This window comes from Cyanistes caeruleus, chromosome 3 (genome assembly GCF_971803275.1).
Source record: "Cyanistes caeruleus chromosome 3, bCyaCae1.hap1.1, whole genome shotgun sequence".
NCBI lineage: Eukaryota > Metazoa > Chordata > Aves > Passeriformes > Paridae > Cyanistes > Cyanistes caeruleus.
In genome coordinates this window covers 31,706,424-31,727,447 of record NC_141703.1, presented here as the reverse complement: position 1 = coordinate 31,727,447, position 21,024 = coordinate 31,706,424, and the positions used below count along the sequence as shown (strand labels likewise).

General features: G+C 42.1%; 1 protein-coding gene and 1 long non-coding RNA gene across 4 annotated transcripts in view; one reads left to right on the top strand and one right to left on the bottom strand.

Annotated features, from left to right (window-relative positions):
- ATP10A (ATPase phospholipid transporting 10A (putative)) overlaps positions 1 to 8,684 on the top strand; it is a 110,745-nt gene extending 102,061 nt beyond the window's left edge. For all 3 annotated transcript variants that reach the window (XM_086880595.1, XM_023948707.2, XM_086880594.1), the window contains 5 exons: positions 3,540 to 3,740; positions 5,898 to 5,978; positions 6,069 to 6,173; positions 6,519 to 6,706; positions 7,383 to 8,684. In XM_086880595.1, coding sequence (XP_086736721.1) covers positions 3,540 to 3,740; positions 5,898 to 5,978; positions 6,069 to 6,173; positions 6,519 to 6,706; positions 7,383 to 8,088 — 1,281 coding nt within the window. In that variant the 3' untranslated portion in view covers positions 8,089 to 8,684. The remainder of the gene's footprint in view (positions 1 to 3,539; positions 3,741 to 5,897; positions 5,979 to 6,068; positions 6,174 to 6,518; positions 6,707 to 7,382) is intronic.
- Positions 1,566 to 8,726, bottom strand: LOC147654054 (uncharacterized). The gene is made up of 2 exons (XR_015284384.1): positions 6,493 to 8,726; positions 1,566 to 4,506 (listed from the first exon to the last, which is right to left on the bottom strand). It is a non-coding gene; the product is annotated as an uncharacterized LOC147654054 (long non-coding RNA).
- Between the last annotated feature and the right edge of the window lie 12,298 nt (positions 8,727 to 21,024).

Below are 21,024 nucleotides of genomic sequence, written 5' to 3'. Positions count from 1 at the left end.
AAGGAAACCAAGAATACCACCACCTGGGTGGGAGTCACTGGCAGGCACATATATTTGCTCACTTGCAACAGCTACAAATCACCTTGGGAGCAAAGCATATGAAGAAGCAAGAAAAAGAGGAGAGCTGGAGCTCTCATACCTCTGTTTGCTTGAGAGGCCAATGTATGAATTGTGTGCAGGAGACTGGATATTGTCCTCAGTATCAGAAAAAAGTGGCTTTCCGTTTTGTAAAAGTTGCTTTCCAATTTTAATATAATCCTCAATTTTTATCAGAAGAAAACCATAATTTGCTCAAAATTTTGGACATCACTGGAATACCTAAGAATGCTAAAGGACTAATGAAATGTCTTTTTGTTAAAACAAGCATGTTAAAATACCTTCTGTGGTCAAAGCAGGGACTGCATGCAAGTGCCCTTTCAGAAACAGAAGAATGAAGGGAGTTTGTGATCTGAGCTGCTGCTTGAGTCAGAAATAGCAAGCAGATTTAAGGAATGCTGTACTGAGGGGAGAGCCACCTGTTGAAGCACAGCAGTGAAATATGTGGTTGTGTTCGATGCATCAGTTAAAAGGCTTGATCCTGAACGATGCTGAACATCTGTACTCCCACTGAACATCTGTACTCCCTCTCCCAGTGCTGGATGTTTTCAAGATACCCATTGACAGTATCAAATCCAAACTTTCCAAGAGGTTTATGTATAGCCATCTTACATTAAAATTTAAAAAATAAACACAGAAGTAATGCACATAAGACACTCCAGCAATCAGTAGCCAGAGATGCTGTTTATACATTGACACTTTTGTTCATCTTGGGTAAAATCTTCCATTTTCTTTGGTACAGCTGCCCTTGATTACAAGTATTATTTCTCATGCCATTTTTAATAAGACATCTTCAGAAGCTACTGACTCAAGGCTAGAAAATAACTGAAGACATCTCTTTGTGTTGCTTGTGTTTTGGCAGCCTTCAAAGCTTTCTGAGAAATACTTGATGCTTTTGACTCTAAACTGTAGTTTGATATCCAGCATATAGCCATAAATATGTCTGACACAATGCCTGCCTTAAGGAAAGATTCTTAAAAATAGAAAGGAGCACCTGAACCTTTTGCAAGGAGACCATTCTGGATGATTCTCCACAGAGAGTCAAGACAGCTATACTGCAGATGTCCTGCAAGTTTTCTGGTTGCTCAAGTGGGGTTTTTTTCCTCATTTGTTCATACCATGAAATTTTCCATTCTCCACTATAACCTATCCAATTTAAAATTTAAACTTCACATTGCTGAAAAAGGCATTTGGAAACTTAAATGACTTATCCAAGAAGATGCTTGGCTTCATGGAGATGATAAAAATGCAAGTAAAATATAAACTAAAACATAGCATGACTGGAAATATCTGAGCTTGATGAAAAGGGATTTCATTTTTCATTTTCATAAACAAAATTTTACCTGCATAAGCATGCACATCTTCCCATTTATACATTGTCTCTGCAAGACAGCACTGAAAATTTTTGACATATACTTCATTCACTGAGAAATTCTCCCTGGGACCACATTCATAAGACAGCCTCATCTGGCAGGGGAAGAAGGGAAACCTTCTTTATTTAAAATCTTTATGTAAATTTCTTTTGTCTTTTTCAGAGAGATAATACAGAGTCAAGAGAGAACATCTGAAATAAAATTAAAAACTTGTTTAAGACAAAATAAAATCTCAGGAGGAAAAGAAATCTGATTTAAGCCTCATTTATTTGTATAGCTTTCTTCAACAGCATTATTAAGATCCATAGTAGAGGTGGTAGGAAGATGTTCAGCTGAATTTTCAGCAGTATTTTCATCAAACTACCTATTTTTGCCGGAGCTAAACTGTTTCCAAGACAGATTAGCAAGTCTCTAGAGAGAAAATTTACTATGTCCAGGATTAACTGCATTTTGTTTTGAAACAGTGAGAAAAAAGTATATAAATTCACATATTTAGTGTAATTCCTTTTTGAGAAATTACTCAAGAAATTTTGTTTGATTTTGGGTGTGGAAAAAAAATACTTTTCAAAATAAGTTTGATTTTGGAATGAAACTGCCATGTCCCATACAACTGTACTGAAGAGGGTAATCTTTGGTAACTCAGTCTTGTTTGGCATAGAGGAAGATATTTTTCTTGAAAATATCAGAAACATTTATAGAGGTTGTGCTTACAAAAATACTGTTAGGTTTTTAATTAGCTTTACCTAGGTTATTTGGGAATTAGCTCAATAACAGTGAGCTGCTCAAATTCAAGCCACAAACCACTTCAATGTATTATGTAAACTTTGTCTGAGCATTTATCTATTTAAGTATGTGTGTGTGTGTGTGTGTATATATGTATATATATATATATACATACATGTGTATGTACATTTGTATACTGCAGGACTGACATCTTATTCTGTGGCAATTCCCCTTTACAAGACAGGTTTATTTTACTCTCTTTAAAGCAGCTTTCACTGACTAAGCACACCATAGCCTTTTTTTTTTTTTTTTGTATGTTTAATTTTCAACCACATTTGGGCACACAGATAGAACAGATCTGTAGTTTCCTCTGTATATCTAAAATTCATGAAGAGTTAACATTCTCCATCTCACTGAAAGCTTTTTGAGAACAGAATACAAAAAGAAGTGAAAGCAGAGGTCATGCCATTTCCCATTTTTATAGTTAAAAGGAGTAAAACCCTTAACAGTTTCCAACCATTTTCTGGTTTTAATCACTTTACAAAGAATAATACAATTTTACTTTTAGGAGAACCAAGCCTGGGAATTTATTTCCTTCTCTAGGAAGATGGCCATCTTTTTCTAGGCCTCAAATCCTTCATCAGTATCTGAAATCGGCACCTTTTCTGAGCCCTCTGAATTCTCCATGCTGAAGAGATTGTAGAAAAAAATGAGTTGTGTGGTTTGTTTCTTTTTGGGTGACTCCAACACAAGTAGATGAACAACCCCTCTGCAGCTGTGTATACAGCTGATTTCTTCATAGGGCTGAAGAAGAAGAGAGGTTGAGGAATCTTTACAGTTTCACCTTCCTTACTGCTGCTGGTCTCGTGTTGATCTTGCAAAAAAGCTCTACATTTATCTGTTGTAGACCAGAAAAGTCTCCCAAAACATCTTCAGCCAGCAGAGGATATTATTGTGGAAAATCTTGTTCTTACAATGGTTGTGTAAGTGCTGTGACATCAGTACTCATTTGCCTGGAGGTCGGTGGTAGCTGGGAGAGCTTTTTACAGTTACTTAAATTTCACTTCAGTGTTTCACTTGAACTAAAAGTTAATTTTGTGTGATGCCCAAGATCTGAGGTTCCAGCAGCACAAAGACTTGCAGGTGTGTCAGATGTTTGCAGCTTAGCCAAGTGGTCCATGCATCAGGAAGTGAGTTAAAGAGTAGGTATCCTCACAAAGATTGCTCACGTGTTCAGCATTCTCAGATAAGTCTTTGCTGAGCTGGAATCAGAATGGTTTCAGAACACAGTGGGATGATGGTCCTCCTTATCTTGTTATATTTACAGCATTGCTTGTTCTGTTTCAGATGTTTGTGGCCCTTCTCTTCTGGTACCAGTTCTACTGCGGGTTCTCTGGCTCATCAATGATTGATCAGTGGTATCTGATCTTCTTTAATTTATTCTTCTCTTCTCTTCCACAACTGATTACTGGTGTGCTGGATAAGGATGTGCCAGCTGAAGTGTTAATTGCTGTACCTCAGCTTTATAAAAGCGGACAGAATATGGAGGTAAAAATTTCTTGATTACTGTAATTTCTTTCCTGAACATCTTTCATTTCAAAAACCAGCCCTGCTCTCAAAGGGGAGATCACTGGTAAATACAGTCTGAGAAGTTACTGTTCCTACTTTGTGATATTTCTTATCTGAGTCAAAATGCCAAAAGTACAGCTAAACAAAAGACACACAAACTAACAAAGTCCCAACCGGCTACATATTTAATATGTGCCAGGAGAGAAGGCTGGATGATTTAATTCAACCTAAACTGAACACCTCCTTCATGGTCCAGGCTCACAAATAACCACAAAACTAAAACAGATTGCACCTTGTAGCTAGTGCAGGCTTTTACAGAATAACCTCACAATACTTACTCAAAACTTCAGTTCCCAGTCCTTTAGAAAAAGAAGAGAAAGATGGCCTTGGTAGTAAGCACGATAAACTTAGTCTCTGAGGGAGGTAGTCACGGATGATAGATTCAGCTGAAATATCTGTTGAAAACACCTTGTCACCATCTGCTTGAATTGCACAAGGAAAACAGAAGGAATTCAGGTGGAATTTGAGCCAAACCGTTCCCGGTAATTACAGGTAAAGTGTACTGTGGGAAAATCTTGCTGTTTGGCAAAACTGTCTATTTGGGGATGTTGCTTTGAAGGCTAAAGCCTTCTTTAAAGTGTCTTACAAAGCTGTCTTCTGAGAGGACACAGTAAGTGGTTTTTACCTCCAAGTGTACACCTGTATTTGGTGCCCCACACATGTAGTGGCAGTGCTAGATACTCTCCTGGAAAAATGAAAAGAGAATTTGAGTGTAACTTTAGTCCATTAGTCCAAACTCTGTCCTTTTCATCTGTTGTTTTCTGTTTTCTACATTTCTTCTGTTTCAGTGCATCACACTTGAAAGATCTGTACTATTAATATCTTCCTCTCTTGCACATTTTTAGGATGATAGAAATCTTGTAATGCCTTAAGGCTTGTTGGGAGGTTATGTCTGCCTGTCTTCAGCTGGCAAACTGAGAAGTCTCCCAGGTTCACAGAACAGTTATTTCTCATAGAGAAGCTCAGAGATAATTCTAAGTTGTTTTTGTTTTTTTTAAATCTATTGATCGTATTCTCTTTATAGATACCTAAAAAGGCATTTTAAAAACTTTAAAATCCTCTTTCAGGTGGGATCTCTTCCCAAAAGGGCCTGTTGTATTATAGAATAGTTCAGATGGCTCTGGAAGCCATCTGATCCAGACCCCTGGTAAAAACAGCTTCAAACCTGGAGAGGTTTCTCAGGTCTTTAACTAGTCTAATTTTGAATATCTCCAACACTGGAGATTCCACAAACCCTCTGAGCACCCTGATGTAGTAATTAACCATGTTTGTTCAGAAGGCCAAGTAACACCATCATTCTTTCTAAGCATCTTTCCATTCCCATTTTTAGTCTACAATGATATTTTCCACAAAAGAAAAAAGATGTAGTTGAACCTGATGAACACAGTTCATCATGTTGGAGATGTAGAATATGTACCAAAATTTTATAAACATTTTGTCATTTATAAACCATTTATCCTTGTATGTAGGTCCCTTATATGACCATCCATACCCCTGAAATTGCATATTTCTGTAAACCAAAATGTTAGTTTAATATTGGTTTTATCAAGCAATTTTATGCACATACTTAGAGATATGTGTTTATATATATATATATATATATATGTTTTATATACATATTTATAGCATATATTGCTACGTGAATTGCCACTAGAGACCTTTGTAGTGGATGTTCTCTAAGTAAATGTGCATTTTCTGTTTTCTCTTTTGCCAATATGATGTTGCTTATGTGATGTAGAACCCATTTATTCATGTTCATTAGTGATCTGACTGTAGTGCATAAAATAGGGCACCTTCACAAATATTTCCTGGCCTGAGCATCAAATTCAAATTACACCCTCTGCCAGGATAAAAAAGAAAAAAAAGGCGAAATACTTCATCTCAGAACAGAGTGACTTGCAGGTAGACTGTTCATGCTTCATCCCTCAGGGTAGCTGAATGACTGGCAAAGTTATGAAGCTGTTTGCCCAAGCCCTTAAAACTGCCCTTGAAATATGCCCCTCAAAATACCAATCCTGGAAGATAGCATCTTCATTATGATCTGATTTTCTTAATTTCTTTTCTTTAATGACACAGGAGTACCAACCACACATGTTTTGGATGAACATGATTGATGCTATGTATCAAAGCCTGGTTTGCTTCTTCATCCCCTATTTTGTGAGTGTTTGGTTTAAGCCATTCTATTTCAAGCATCTGGAGGAGAACTGGCAACACAGCTTGGGCTAAATTCTGTCTTCTTTCTTACAGACTTACTATGATTCAGAGGTGGATATCTTTTCTTGGGGAACTCCCATCACCACAATAGCTCTTTTCACCATCATCCTGCATTTGGCTATTGAAACCAAAACTTGGGTAAGGTACCCACAGCCTACATAGAAACTCTCTAGCATAGACACAATTCTTCTCTTAGTGCCACCTTTCAAAAACATAAGATGGTTTCTTCTTTCTCTCAGCACATTCTGTTTTTAGCAGACATTTATAAAAAGCATGGAAAAGGTTTTAAAATATGATCTGCAAACTGCTTTGTAGTGTTGTATCTATAATAAGAATTTTTAACTAGAGAAGGCTCTAAACTCTTTGCCGTGCATGGATTTGACTCCACAAATTAAGAAGTTTTAATTTAATTTAGCCACAGCAAATTTCTCAGAATATAAAGAATCATTATACTTACATTGTTTTTTTTGGTTGTTGTTCTAGACTTTTCTCCACTGGTCATCTTGCATCTTCAGTATCATTTTATTTTTCTTTGTGGCTCTGGTTTACAATGCTTCCTGCCCAGTCTGCCATCCTCCATCCAATCCCTACTGGACCATGGAAAGGCTGATGGGAGACCCTGTGTTCTATTTCACTTGCATTATATCACCAGTTGTTGCATTGCTGCCCAGGTATTCTGTCTTCTCTCATATCTTTTCTTGTTTGTAAAGGCACTACATGCATTTGAATGGGAGAGCAAGAACATTTTCCACCCCCCATCTTTTGTTTTGACTACCAGCCAACTAAGTTTCTTTCAGCAGCTGATTATTTGAAGCCAGGTCTAACCTATTCTGTGCTCCTGACCACATGAACAGACCACAGCTCCTGGCCAGGGAGCACAGGAATGGGGTAATTGTAGACTGGTGGTCAAACCTCCAGGCCATGCAGAGGTTTCCTACCCTGTGAGGTGTTCTCTGATGCTTCTGGATTCAGTCCATCCTCACATAAAATGCAGAGTACCCGAATACGTTAATGTTTATAAGTATGTTGTGGACCTACTTGCCAATTTGTACATGTAGGAGGCTTGCTCTGCAGATTTATCCCCATTGCCTTTCCTCATCAGGAAAGATGAAAGACTGTGTGTAATCACAAGGTGGATCACTGGCTAAAGATACAGATTTGTTACACTGCCTAATTAAGTTATTAATCAAAATATTAGCACAGCATTCAGAGCTGTCCATCTGCAAGCTTTCTTGTGTAGAGCGTTAATTTTCTACGTTGTACTTTTGTCTTGGATATTTTCCCTTAATAATGTATTGGATATTTCCCTCCTTCATTTCTTTTCACATGCCCATTCTCATCTTGCAGATTCCTGTACAGAACCCTTCAGGGAACTCTGTTCCCCACCCAGCTTCAGCTTGGACGCCAGTTGAGTAAACTGTCCCCAGAGACTCGCACCCAGCTCCTCACCGAGTTGAATGTAAAGGAGACAATACGTCAGACACAACTCCTGGCAGACAGCTTCTCCCTGAGCCTTGGCTCAAATGCTAGCCATTGTTATAGGGCTAAAAACCAAAGCACTCCGTTGCCAGCCTCTCCTCAAACAAGGGAGTCACTTTTCCGAGAGCACACAAAGGCAGAACATAAAACAGATCAGACTGCGGCTGCCTCTCCCCAGGGTGCTGTGTTGTATGAGGAAAACAAGCTCCCCTCATCAGCAGGTAGTCTGGAAAGGTCCGTGGGGTTTCACGACGTTCGATGTGGCACCTCGGAGGTGGAGTCATTGTCTGTGGGAACAACACTCCCATGGAACTCAGCAGTCGACCAAGAAGACTTCAGTTTGTTGAAGTGGATCACATCAACTCCACTGTTCAGTCACATTGGGACTGTTTTACAGGTGTCATCAAGCAGTTTACAAAATGAAACGCGGGACAGTATTTGTGTGCTTGGCTCTTCTTTGCATGTGGACTTCAAAGGCTTAAAAGAAGAGAGCTCAAATTGCTTGCAGGACAAAATGAAAGGAACCCCAACTGATCATTGTAAAAATGAAAATTCCGAGACCACCTTTTTATGATGTGGGCCATAAATATATTTATATATTTTTTATTTGCACACATTTATAGTGAGATTACTCTATATGTTTCCAAAGGTGAAACAGAAAATCAAAGGTACAGAATGATTATTTAAGAATGTTTAAATACAGTTTATTGAAATAAGAGCTTTAAATATAAAAAGAAACACTTGAAAGTTCCATTTATATTGTTTTATTTTTTCATCTCATTTTGTAAGGAAATGCCTTTTCTTTATTTTTCAGATGCTTCTCTTTTATTCTGACACGTACTGTAAAAGCAAAGGATTTATCTACCATATTTGAAAGGATTAGATTCAGCAACAATTACTGATATCATTATAGGCCATTCAGTAATCAAGGAGGAAAAAACATATTAATAAAGAGTCACTATATTCCATCCATCATCTGCTTGCCAGTGTATTTTGTCACTGAGGCAAAGCTATGGAATTATTATACACCTCTCTGTAAATGTTAACAGTATCCTACCACCACATTAATAATACTGCTATTTTATAAATGACACCATGTTCTGATATTGCAGCCATAGCATTCGATGTGTTGTGATAAAACAATAAATAAATGACCATCCATATTGCAAAGTGACTTCCCAGTCTGGCATTAATTGTAACTCAGCCCTTCCCTTGGCGTAGCTGGTGTTTGGCTGGGCGTGGCCTTGCATCGTGCTGTAGAAAAAGCTCGCTGCTTGTTTGTAAGGAGTGATTTGGTGGCAAAGAACTGGTGCCTCATGTCTGCTGTACAGTTTGAGCTGGGAAGCCTGTGATCTTGGGAGCTGGAGCACTACCACAGCCACTGTTACCAAAGAGGTTTGTTCTTCCTGCTCATGGGGTGAAGGACAGGCAGAGTGGAATTTTGTGAGACACCTTTTCTGTTGTTTCAGCCAGGTTAAATTGAGTCCTTGGGGATGGTGAAGCCAAATGACCAGCTCTGAGGGTACATGCTAAGCAGAGGTATTTGAGCCTGGCTTAAAGCAGGCTATCTCCAGCCCCAAAAGCAGGAAGCTGCTTTCTGAGCTTATCTCTGAGCCAACCTCACATGGTTGTAAATCCCAGACTGCCACTGGTACAGGGGTGTGTGGCTGCCCTGTGCCAGACTGATGGATCCCAGGGGCTTTAGCCTGGAATGTTGCTTGGTTCTTTCACACCTGGTCACCATGACCACAGATGAACTATCCGCTGCACTTCTCCTCATTGCAGGTTTTCATGGCCTTTGTATTGCTTGCCATCAGTTTTTCTAAGGCCACAACTTGTTCATGCCATACTCTGTGCCTGGCAACCTGCCTGCCCTGTGGATTGCCTCAGTGTGGTAAGACAGTGCCTACCATCTGTCACTTGCTAATCCACTCAGGATCTTTTTTTTTCCAAAGATTTATGTACACTGGCCTCTTTCCCAAAGGCTGAATTGATAATATGATACTGTAAAATGCCAATGAAAGGAAGAGATGAAAGCAATGTAAATAAGAGCAGTCAGCTTGTAAATTCGTTACCCTCATGAAACATGACACATCCGTATGTAACTAAACTGCATTTTGGGATTAGAATTGACTAGGGACACAGGAAAGGCACTAAGGGACTCTCTGTTGCAGGCTCCTGTGAACAGCTTTTAGCATATGATTGATTTGAAAAATATGAACCTGAAGCTGAACTTCTTCCTTTTACCCTTGAGTTAAAGAGCATTGGTTTATATGTAAAGGTTTTAGTGGAGGAAAGCACACCTATTGACTCGTTTGTTACTGGCTAAAAACATGCTGGCATTCCTCTGCTATATTAATTGTGACAGAAATGGGGCACTTGGAGTGACCACTCATTTTCCACAAAGGCGGGTGGGCATCTGCCCTGTCAGAGCCACCACGAGCCAGGAGTGTGGGTCTTGGCACACCCCTCAGAAGCAGGGCAGATGCCGTGCCCTCGGAGCACTCTCCACTCACTGGCAAGGGAGCCTGCAGGACTCAGTCTGGCTGTAGGAACCTGCTTTGCAAAGGTCCCTAGCTGTGGCAGACAGCTCCCTGTTGAGGTACCTGCTTGCTCTACCAGCCTGCTCGGGCCTGTTAGTAACTGTTGGGATGACTTTGCAGGTGATTTTCTTGTGAGGTCAGCTGGCTGTATTTAACACATCCTGTGCAGATTGCCATTGGAAAGAACTCATCTGTGTGGAGATGCAGTGTCTTTTAATGTCAGAGGAGAAGTCAAATGACACATTGAAATGTGTAAACGTTGTCGTTTGGTTAGAAACCTTCATCTGATTGTAAAACAGGTTCTCACAGAAGGACATGGTGTCAGATACCAGGTGGGCAGAGTTCAGAGGTTTGCAGAATGTTAAATTCAGTCTAAGAGTGTCATGGGGTCATAGCAGGAGCTTGCCAGGGATGCTGCAGGTGTGTGCCCTCTCAGTTACTGTAGCAGCCCTAACAGCCAGGTGAGGGTCTCCTGGGCTTATTGACTCCTCTGCATCAGGAGTCACCTCCTTCTCACAGCAGGACTGGTGTCCCACAGGCCTTCATGGGATTTTCTAGCGGCAGAAAGGGCTGGAGCATCACTGGGCTTTGTCTCAGAGCTGTATTTCATGATACCCTTTTCAAAAAGAACCTAAATTCCTCTCTGGCCATGACTTTGCAGTACAAGATTTGGTTTTGTTGTTGTGCTTTCAATGTTTCAAAGATTATTTCTTTGGTAGGCAAGGGATAGAAGGGTTCCTTTGGGACTGAGAGGTGCTCATGCACTGCCAGATAGATGTGTTAAGTTGCCACTGTGGGTGTGACTTGAACATCTGCATCATATATTAAGGGAAACTCTAGATCTCAGTCCTCAGTTGCTGTAACCATCATAGCATCTCCAATATCTGCAAGCTGACTTAACCCAGCTGGGAATCGGGCCTCCACAGCTGCTCTATTTTTTTGCAAAATAAAAATTAACTTAAAAAATCCTTAGAGATTTATTTTGAAATACCTAAGGTGTAAATTAATCCTTTCATACTAAAAAAATCTTTATCATGGCAGCAATCCTTCAAAAATGAATTAATTTAATCTTAAATAAACCAAATAATCCTGCTGACCTGAACAGAGCAGTGGCCTCAGCAGGGTTTCTGGTGTGCCTGCAGATAGGTAGGAATATGAGCCACACTGAGGCCAACATGTGCCAAACCTGCCCAGCGAGTTACCTGCAGGCAAGAACCAGGTCAGGTGGATGTCTGCAGGCAAGTTGTCTCCATTTTCTTTTGGGAGATACATTGTAAATAATATCAACAAAATGTAATTTAAACCAAAGTTTAAAAGGGAGAAAAAACCCAAACAGACTTCACATTTGGAAAGAAAACATTAAGCAAACTAATTATTTACATTTTAAATCAGTTCTCTCTTCAGCTGCCAGAAGACAAACACATCAAAGCATGTTACTTGCTGGGCTTTAGGACTTGTCAACATTTTGAAGCTGCTATTAATATTTGAAACATTTTAGCTAAATAAATACTAATTGCTTTTTGAAGCTGTATACATTGATTTTAATAAAATAGAATAAACTTGTAAAGTTATTCCTCTTGCTGCAGTTGAACCGTTATATCAGGCAAAACAAAGCTTTAAATGTGTGAGGATAATCCACAAAAAGCATGCAACTATTTATGAAATAAGGCAATTAAAACAATACCCATGTTTGGTCTTTTACCAACAACAGCCCCCTGTACACTGTTTGAAATAGTTGCACTGAATTCTGCAAGCACTTCTCTGTCTGCTTGATGTTTTTGGCTGAAGTAGTCCGGATGAAATTAATGACTGAGAAGAAGAGAGTTGTGAATTAAGCATCACAGTGTTCCATACTTCTTAGTCTTAATTATGTGAACCAATTTCTCAGTGATTTATCCATTTCAAAAATTCCTTCTGGATGTATAAAGATCTTCTAGAAACAGCCAGAAGTGTTCTATCAGGATGGTTCTCTAATCTCAGAAATTATATCTCATGCATATGCCAGGGCACTAGAACTGGGCAATAAATGTCAAAACAGGAACAAAACAACCTTCCAGTGTTTTTTCCAGGCTTTTCCAGCTATACATCACTGTTCTGTGTGCCCAGTCATGAATCTGCTTTCCACCCTCCTGCACTGGCTGTGAAACCACAGCCATACACCCTGATTAAAATTTCCTCATACCTTTTCAGATTATTCAAAGACTGCTCTTGCCTCTCTTACATGACTTCCTCAATGACCTTGCACTGAACTTTATCATTTATTCACACCCAATTCACTGCTCAGGGCAGCGGTCTGTGCTTGCTCCCAGCACATCTCCTGTAGGCTCTACCCACTTAATCAACAAGCACTGCTCTGTTGTGCCTTAAGCCACCTTTCTAGTGTCATGCTCACTTTTTGCTCCAGGCTTATACATTCTAAACATTACTGACTGCCAGATACACACACACACACAAGGTGTGGAGGATTTGAGGAGGTTTACTCATTCAAGCTGCCATATAAAAGGGTTCTGCATGAATACTGGTTTCAGTAAATGGAGATGTTCAGCTTAAAATAAACTGTCAGAACTGTGTGTGCTTGAATCATCTGGGAGTGACAATTTATAATATAAACATAAATCTGCATCAAAACTTGAACTAAATAAATACATTTTTAAAAAGTCTCATGGTTTTGTAGCAGCTGGTTCTTGATCAAGACTGATCTATGCCTTGGGCTTTCTTCAGTGCAACATTAAATGCAGCCATGTGCTTTTGTAAGGGAGCACACATGACAGTTCTGAAAACTGATGCTGATAGAGCCATGCACTGTGATGGCACAGTAACAGGTGTGTGTCAAAGGCACTGCAGAAACCATGAAAATCAGGGGCATGCAGGTGTAGCAAAGTGGGGAAGGAAAGGCACTGCTGGATGCTATTCAGAAGTCCCATGGGATAAGGGGATCTTCAGAGCTTCCCAACTGCCTTCTTTTGCCTTTAAAAAGGTTCTGCACCCTCTCTGCCTGCTGGTGGACTTGGCTCCATTAAGCTTAAATTTCACTGGAGCTGTACCACAAGTGAATTTGGTTTGTTTCTTGCAGCTGAGAATGGATAAGGGGTTGGAACTGAGCTAATGCTGACTCAGAGGGAGGTAGGTCGGCACTTCCTTTGCAAACAGGAATGTGCTGGCTGTGCCCTGGTCAGGAGCTCTCCCAAGCCAGGGACCAGGGCAGGTCCCACTGCTGGTCCCACAGTTCCTCCCTGTGCTGAAAACCAGGGCAGGAGCCATAGCAAAGGGACCCCCAGTGCCCTCCCAGGCCAAGCAGCTCTCCTCTGCTCACTAGGCTGAGACCACAGATCTGTCTGCAGTGTCCTGGTAGTGACCTGGAAGGAACAGATAACATGGCAGAGAAACTTCCTGCTCCATGAGGAATCTCCTGTGCCGTTGCATAAAAGCCTCCGTGTTTCTCTCCCATCTCTCCAGTATGAATCCTGGCCATCAGAAAGCCATGGGATGGCTGCACTTCCTGCAGTGGAAGATGCTATGGGGAGTCCTCTGCTGCCTCCTGAAGGGACCCCTGAAGCGCCTGCACTGAGGCCACTGCCCCAGGGGTGAGTGGCACCTTTGCCAGTAGCAACAGCTCCATTGGTCACCCCCTGTGCCTCTCACTGAGGGTCCTTTCTGCTGAAGGAGACTCTGTGTGGTCACAGCCCATGTATCTTCAGCTGAAAAATGCAACAGCACAATGTTTTGCCCCGGATTAAGAGGTTCAGCAGGTAAAGATTTACAAATGTCTCTGGGTCTGGACACCCATATCCAGACAAGGGTTTTCCAGCTGTCCTGGGCTGTGAAACCCTGCAGTGTATCACACACTCAAAGGGATCATGGTGCTTTGTGTGCTTTAAAATTTCCTGTGGTTTCCTGGGAGCCTGGCCACCCCTAAATCTCAAAATCTAGAATCAGAAGCCACTGTTAAAAATGGTAACAGTGCCATGAAGGCTATGCTTTATTTACGTGGAGGAAGAGCAGTAAAAAGAAAATACAAACTTTTAAGGAAGGTTTTTCTATATAGCTGCATGAGGAGTTATCTCTGTTTTGAGCAGCAGCTTCCATGTGGCTTTAAGTACAGATGTTTGCTCTGTGCAGCAATGTCTCCCTCGATACATGAAGTGCAGCACTACATAAATCCTTCCAAGATGAGGTTTAGCATATCCTTGCCAGGGTGGGCAAAGACAACCGGGTGCTGCAGCCAGCTCTGCTGCTGGAAGGATTTTAATTGGGCCAGCTCTAAAAGTCCTGTTTCATCAGCCCATCTTGCACAGCACCTGCCTGTGATGTAGCCCTGTGCAAGGTATGGCTAAACAAAAGCTTTCTTAAAAGCAGGTTAAAGGCACTAGCATTTAGCTTGCTCATGGCTGTCACTGCAGTGTGGAAATACACAATGCATGGAAATAAATAGTGAACACAAAATGCTTGAAAGAGCCTTCTGAGAAACTTGGAAAAGTGTCTGTGAAGGCAAATAAAAGCTGCTCAAACCTGGTGAAGCGACCATTCCCTCTGTAGGGAGATGTCCTGGGACTTTAACTCCTCTTCACTATCTGGGCAGTTCCCCTAGTCATGACAGGGTGCAGGTTTCCAGAGGCAGTGTTGACTTAGAGCTGGACCATGGGGCCTCTCACTTTGGCCCCACAACCCCTAAACACAGCACTGCTGTAGCTAAAGTTAGCATTTCCTGGCCCAAAATTCCCCATGTATATTGCTGGTGCTTGTTCATCACATTTTCCAAAAGCTGCAGGTTTTAAAGTCTCCAGTTTATTTCTGGACCACCCATTTTACGTGCATGAAGGCACCGAATTGTCCCCATAGCCAGACTTGCTTGGATGTAGTTCCTACCTTGTCACCCTTCCTCACTTTCCTTCCCAAAACACTATGACCAAAAAAATCTACTTGGACTTTCAGACACCCAAACCACGACAGAGATATTGCTCACCATTTGCATGCCTAGAAACAAAGCAGAAGTGTGCTAATGGAAACAGCAGAGATGCCTCTTGTTTAAGTATCATTTTGGCTGACACGTCCTTCACATCCCCCTCCCCACAACTGCCCACTGAAGCGCCTGACACTGCATCTTATCCTATTCTTTACATACAAATGTTCCAAAACTTGAGAGCAAGAAGGAGGATATTGAGTTTTTCACTTTAAAAACCTGAAAATGCAAAGCTCTTGCTTTTTTTTTTTTTTTTTTATCAAATTGCTGATGAAAATGTGGGGGTTATATTTACTAAAAACCCAAATTACCAACAAACTCTCAATCAACCGTGTGTACTGTTAGAGCTGCATGAACCATTTTTATCCCGAGTGGGCTGGGTGTTTGCAGTTTGTAAGATCCCTGTCATTTTGCAGACACAATTAACTTCATAGCTGGATTGTTTTGCTTAACACTCAAGAGCTCAATAAAGCCATTATAGCTAAAAGCTCCTTGTAAGATGATGGAAATAGAAAGTTTGAGTTGGCATCATCTGGAAACTGAGGGCAAATGATGACATCATGGGAGGCACTGCAGGCAAAGGCTCCTCTCCCCTGGGGGCCCCTTGGAAATTATCTGTCAGTTTTAGGTACCAAGACCTGCAGTTCATCTGAAGTTTTTTTGAGTTTTGAAGATCAAGAGTGAATTAATTCATTTATATCCAAAAGTACTGGTGGTGTCTGCAACCATCAAAAACAGGTGGCAGCATTTCCTGCCCATTGAGTGTTGCTTTCAGCAAGGCCCACAGTGCAGGGAAGCCAGGTTCTTGGATTATTCAGTGCTAAATAGAGAAAGAAAGATGTCAGCTTTTCCAAAAATACCCCATGTGGTTTTATTGCATTCAGTTGGCTGCTGTTGTAGCCCACCAGCAGCCGCCCCCTTGCCAGATGGCTCCTGCTCATGCGGGACTGAAGTGGAGCGGTGACTCCTGTCATGAGGTTTTGGGGACACATCAAATGCTGAGAGGTCTCAGTGGACACCTCTGCCCCTACCTGTCCAAGGAAGGGGTCACAGTGGGCAACTGTCCCAGCCCTCTCTCAGCCCCTGGCAAATCTACACCTTCTAGACCCACACATTCCCCTCCAGAGGCAGCAGCACAAGCAGAGGAATGTCATGTCCAAATACATTTCCAAACAAGCATCCATGGACCATTCCCCTCCCCACAGCTCCCTGTTCCCATCCTAGTTCAATATAAACATTCACTGGGATCTTGCTTCAGTCAGTTTTACTTCTCCACACAGTATTGCCGCAATTTCATCCCATGTACTGCAGCCAGGGCTTGTTCTTTGTCCTGGGGACCCTTCAGAAAAATAAAAACCAAAATATCCCATTTATAGGAAGGGCAACAGACAAGGGACAGCTCTGAGACACAAGTCCTAAGTCTGTGTGCACCAGGAGGTGCTTTACCACGTAAACAATTTTACAGGTATAGGTGTACCACCAGTATTTTCTATTCTGTGGAATGTGCAGAAAAAAACGGCTTAAAAAATTAGTAGGATTCATCCCATCTCTTTCTCTTCTCCAGCGCTGCTCTGAGTGTGGAATTTCTCCTGCCTGGCAGCCCTGTGCCAGGAACAGCTATCATGTCTCATCATAATACTCATCATCCTTGTCCATCCCCAAGGATGGCTCCACAGCTGGCTCCTCCTGCACAGTCTGGAGGTCGCTGTCTCTGGTTGGGCCAGGCCAGGGGTAACTCTGTGCTCAGGAGCTGTCACAGCCCACTGCTGTGTTTTGAAGAGGAGAGCACTTTTGTTTTTCAAAGAAAGCAGAAGGAAACATGCAGACTTCATCATGCTTAATAACAGACTTTTGAATACTACTTAGAGGTAATTCAGTGTTGTCTGAAGAGAGAAGCAATTTTACATTTTCTTTGTTTGGTGTTTGTTTGGAGCAGAAAAAAAAAAACAAACAAGAAATATAAGTGACTGTATTACCACACTGTGACCTTTTCTTTTTAACCACCTGCTTGAAGTCCAAAAAGCCCTTGTATCCTTCTATTCCCACCCCTGGCTTTCATTTCCAGCCACTTTTTATCTACAAAGAGAAAGTGGTGCAGCATGGAAAGAGGAAAAAAAATAAATTAATAAAAAAAACCCCTGTATATATATTTAAAAGCAATGTGGAGATTTTAAACCTGTAACTGGGTGCCTTGAGGCAAGAGCTCAGCCTCAAGGATCTCCAGGCAGGAAAACCACATTTTGCTCCTTACAAAGTCAAAAAAGAAAGTGTTAACTAAAATCTGTAATATTTTCAATTATATTTGCTTCAGATTTAAGTGAGGCTTGTCCTTAAGAAACCTGTTTGAGACTATTTAAAAGGTTGGGATATTTTTACACCACTTTTAATCTGGAAAAAGGCCATACTACATTGAAAACTGAGCTTCCCAAAATAGCACACACACTGCTGACTAACCACCATACTTCATTACTACTTTTGTCCCATCCCCTCCTCTCCCCATTTTTAAGGGTGTGAGTTTCTGGGAGAGCTCTGTCCCCAGCCCAAAGTCCCCGAGGGTCCCTGGGCTGGGCACGGGGCACACCCAGGGGCTGGCTGGTGCCTGTCTGTGTCAGGCTGTGACAAACCTCCAAAACAAACCTCCAAAACAAACCACCATACAAAGGCAGGCTTGTCTGCTGCCCCACACCACTCACTAAGAGTTTCCCATGCAGGGTTGCTCTGTTCCAGAGCTTATCCTTGGCCGTGCAGGGCAAGCAGACGGGCTTTAGACCCAATAAAGAAATACCACGCAAGCCAGCATAAAAAGAGTAATAGTGGGGAGAATTATTTTTTTCTCTAGCATTAAAAAAGAAAAAAGTTGCCACGATGCTGCTGAGTTTTAGTAAGGTCTTTTCTCTCTATTATAAAGATAAACATGTGGCTCTATAAATCTCGACACTCAGCTTTCCTCTCTGCAGTCCTTTGTCACCAAAGAGGAGACACATTATACACTGCCCAAGGAGTGAGCCATCTCCCTGCTCTAAATTACCCCAGTACATCTATTCAGCCAAAGGCCACAACTGAATAAACCACTCCACTCAGATTTGGCTGCCATCTCTAGATGAGCCAGGGAGGGCTGCTTGGGCAAGCAGCACCTTTCCCTGCACCAACACAGCCAGGAAGAGTAAATGGGTTCTGCTCCAGCGACAGGACAGCGAGCTGTAGACAGACGTGATGGGATTCTGCAGGGTGCTACAGGGTGCTGTGGAGTACAAGATGTGCTCTCGTGCCACAGATGCTGCTGTGGGCTCTCCAGGCTACTGGCAGGGACAGGATGTCACCCCTGCAGAGGCAGCTGCCATCATGCCTGTGTCAATTCCTGGTGTGTAGATAAAAGCCCAGTGCAGGTGCAGGGGAGCTGGGCACACAGGCCTGTTGGAGCCTGCTCAGTGTACAGATGCCAGGTTGACTCCCTTATACAAAAACCTGAGGGCTTTGCAGGCAGGCCTCCAAGATGAATGTGTTCATGTCCGAGGCATATTTCTCATCTCACTGAAAAGGGCAGCGCAACTTGACATCTCATTTTGGCACCCAGCATGGCTGTACCTTGTACTTGCAGGCCAGAGCAAATTGCCTCAAGGCCCGTGTAAGAATTATAGACAGAACTGATCATCTATCAGACCACCAGGATGGAGGCTCCCTGCTTGTCTCAGCCACTGGGCCAGGAGGAAAACTGACTGATGACTCCCATTCAAACCGTGAAATGAAACCCAGCAGGCACAGAGCAGCTGTCCTGACTCTCATGCCACCTCCCACCTCACAGCCAAAAAGTCCCAACCACCTCTGCAGACAGAAATTCTCCCTTGGGAAGCACCCAACATAAGCAACAGCAGCAACCCCTTCTTGTTTACTCCACACGTGCTTGCTCCAAGAAGGTAACAAGCTTTATATCAAAGCAGGACCTTCTGTTGATTGTTGACTTGGGATGTGGCTCAACTGAAAAATGAAGAAAAGGCTGAACTAGACACAAAGACCGAGACTACCCTAAAAGTGAAGTTTTTATGCTCAGCATCCAGCCTCTGTATCTGTGAAGATTCACACCCCACCCCCCCTTTACACCCCTGCTCACAATCGTCCATCTCTTTCCACCAGCCTGAGAAGGCACATTGATTAAACAATGAAGCTGTAGTTAGCTGGGGAAAACTTGATCCTTTTCTTTCCTGTTACTTCACAGTCTACCTTACCTTGGGGACACTAGAATTTTTTCCACAACTCATAAAAGCCTGTATGATTTTTTTTATTATTAAACAACCAGCACTTCAATTTGCTTTCTCTCAAGTTAATTAATTAATTTGGGCTTGTCTAGAAATGTCAGATTTCTTTTTAATTTTATATTGGGTTTTGCATGGTAAGGTTTTGTCAATGGGGGATTGCAGGGGTGTCTTCTGCAAGAAGGTGCCAGGCACTTGTCCTGTGTCCAGTGAAGTCAGTGTCATCCAGCTCCAATAAAGACCTGCTGCTGTCCAAGGCCGAGCCCATTGGTGACCATGGGATAGCAGATTTAAGAATGGACAAAAACCCCTGCATAACAGCAGCTGAAACAGAGGGGTGAGAATATGTGAGAGCAACAGCCCTGCAGAAGCTGAGGTCAGTGAAGCAGGATGGGGAGGAGGTGCTCCTCCTGGAGCCGAGATGCCTCTGCTGCCTGTGACGAAGACCATGGTGAGGCAGCTGTGCCCCTGCCGCCCATGGAGGACCTCATGCTGGAGCAGGATACCCAAAGGAGGTTGTGATCCTGTGGGAAGCCCACACTGGAGCAGGCCCCTGGCAGGACCTGTGACGTGGGTCCCCCTTTGGGTCACAGGTCCTGCCAGCAAACCTGCCCCAGCGTGGGACCCACTCTGGAGTGACCTACTCCTGAGAAGGGCTGCACACCATGGAAGGGACCCACACCAAAGCAGTTTATGTAGGAAGAACTTGTGCTGGAGAATTTCGTGGCAGACTGAAGTTGAGCCTGGGAAGAAGAAAGAAGTGAGGGGAAGGTATTTTAAAATTTGGGCTTGTTCCTTATTACCCTACTCTTATTTGATTGATAATAAATTATATAAATTAAAATAATTTCCTCCAGCTGAGTCTGTTTTGCTTGTGATGGTAACTGGTGAGTGATTTCTCCCTGCCCTTATCCTGACCTATGTGCTATTTTTTATGCTTTTTCCCCTGTGTCCAGCTGAGGAGGAGAGTGATAGAGCAGCTTTGGTGGGTACCTGGTATCCAGTCAGGATCAGCCCACCACATATTTACTCATCTACTCAGTAAAATACCATCAGGTTTTTAAAGGGTATGTTTCCCTAAAAAAAATACCAAAAAGCAAATAAAATCAAGTAATTTTTCTTTACTTTGATTACTGTAAGCCATATTGATTTAGAAAGGTGCCAGCTGATTTCTGTGCATTTAAAAAAATATATCATTAAATATTATTAAATTATTTAAATTATTATTTTCTAACTTCTAGGGTTACTGACCACAACACACCCCTGAGGTAGATCAAGAACCCAGAACATGGCAGCGCATGACTACAAAGCATCCCACCCCAATACTACTTTTAAGCCTGGCCACTCCCTTGTTTTTACATTTATTTTTATTTTTTTGGTTAGGGGTACAGTGCTGTATTCATGCTCTGTTATTGAAGGAAAACTGCCTGAGGAGTGAATCCTTCCTCATGCTCTTAAAAATTGAGGGCCCTGTTTAATTCCCCCCCTCTAACAGTAGGCGTCTACAGACCAAGCCTTGCTCCATGAGAAAATTCTGATCCATCATATAATGAATTCTAGGATAATTTCTGCATTTCATCACCAGAGCTGACATTACTCTTATGAACCTGTCATCCTCCTGGACAACATCACTGTTGGGGATACCCTGGCAGCATGTAAAAGGCCAGCATGGCCTTGATTTAGAGTAGATTAAAGAGGGATTTTGCTATCAGAAATTTTGACAAGAAGGGTTTTTCAAAGTATGGTCACTTGTGGCA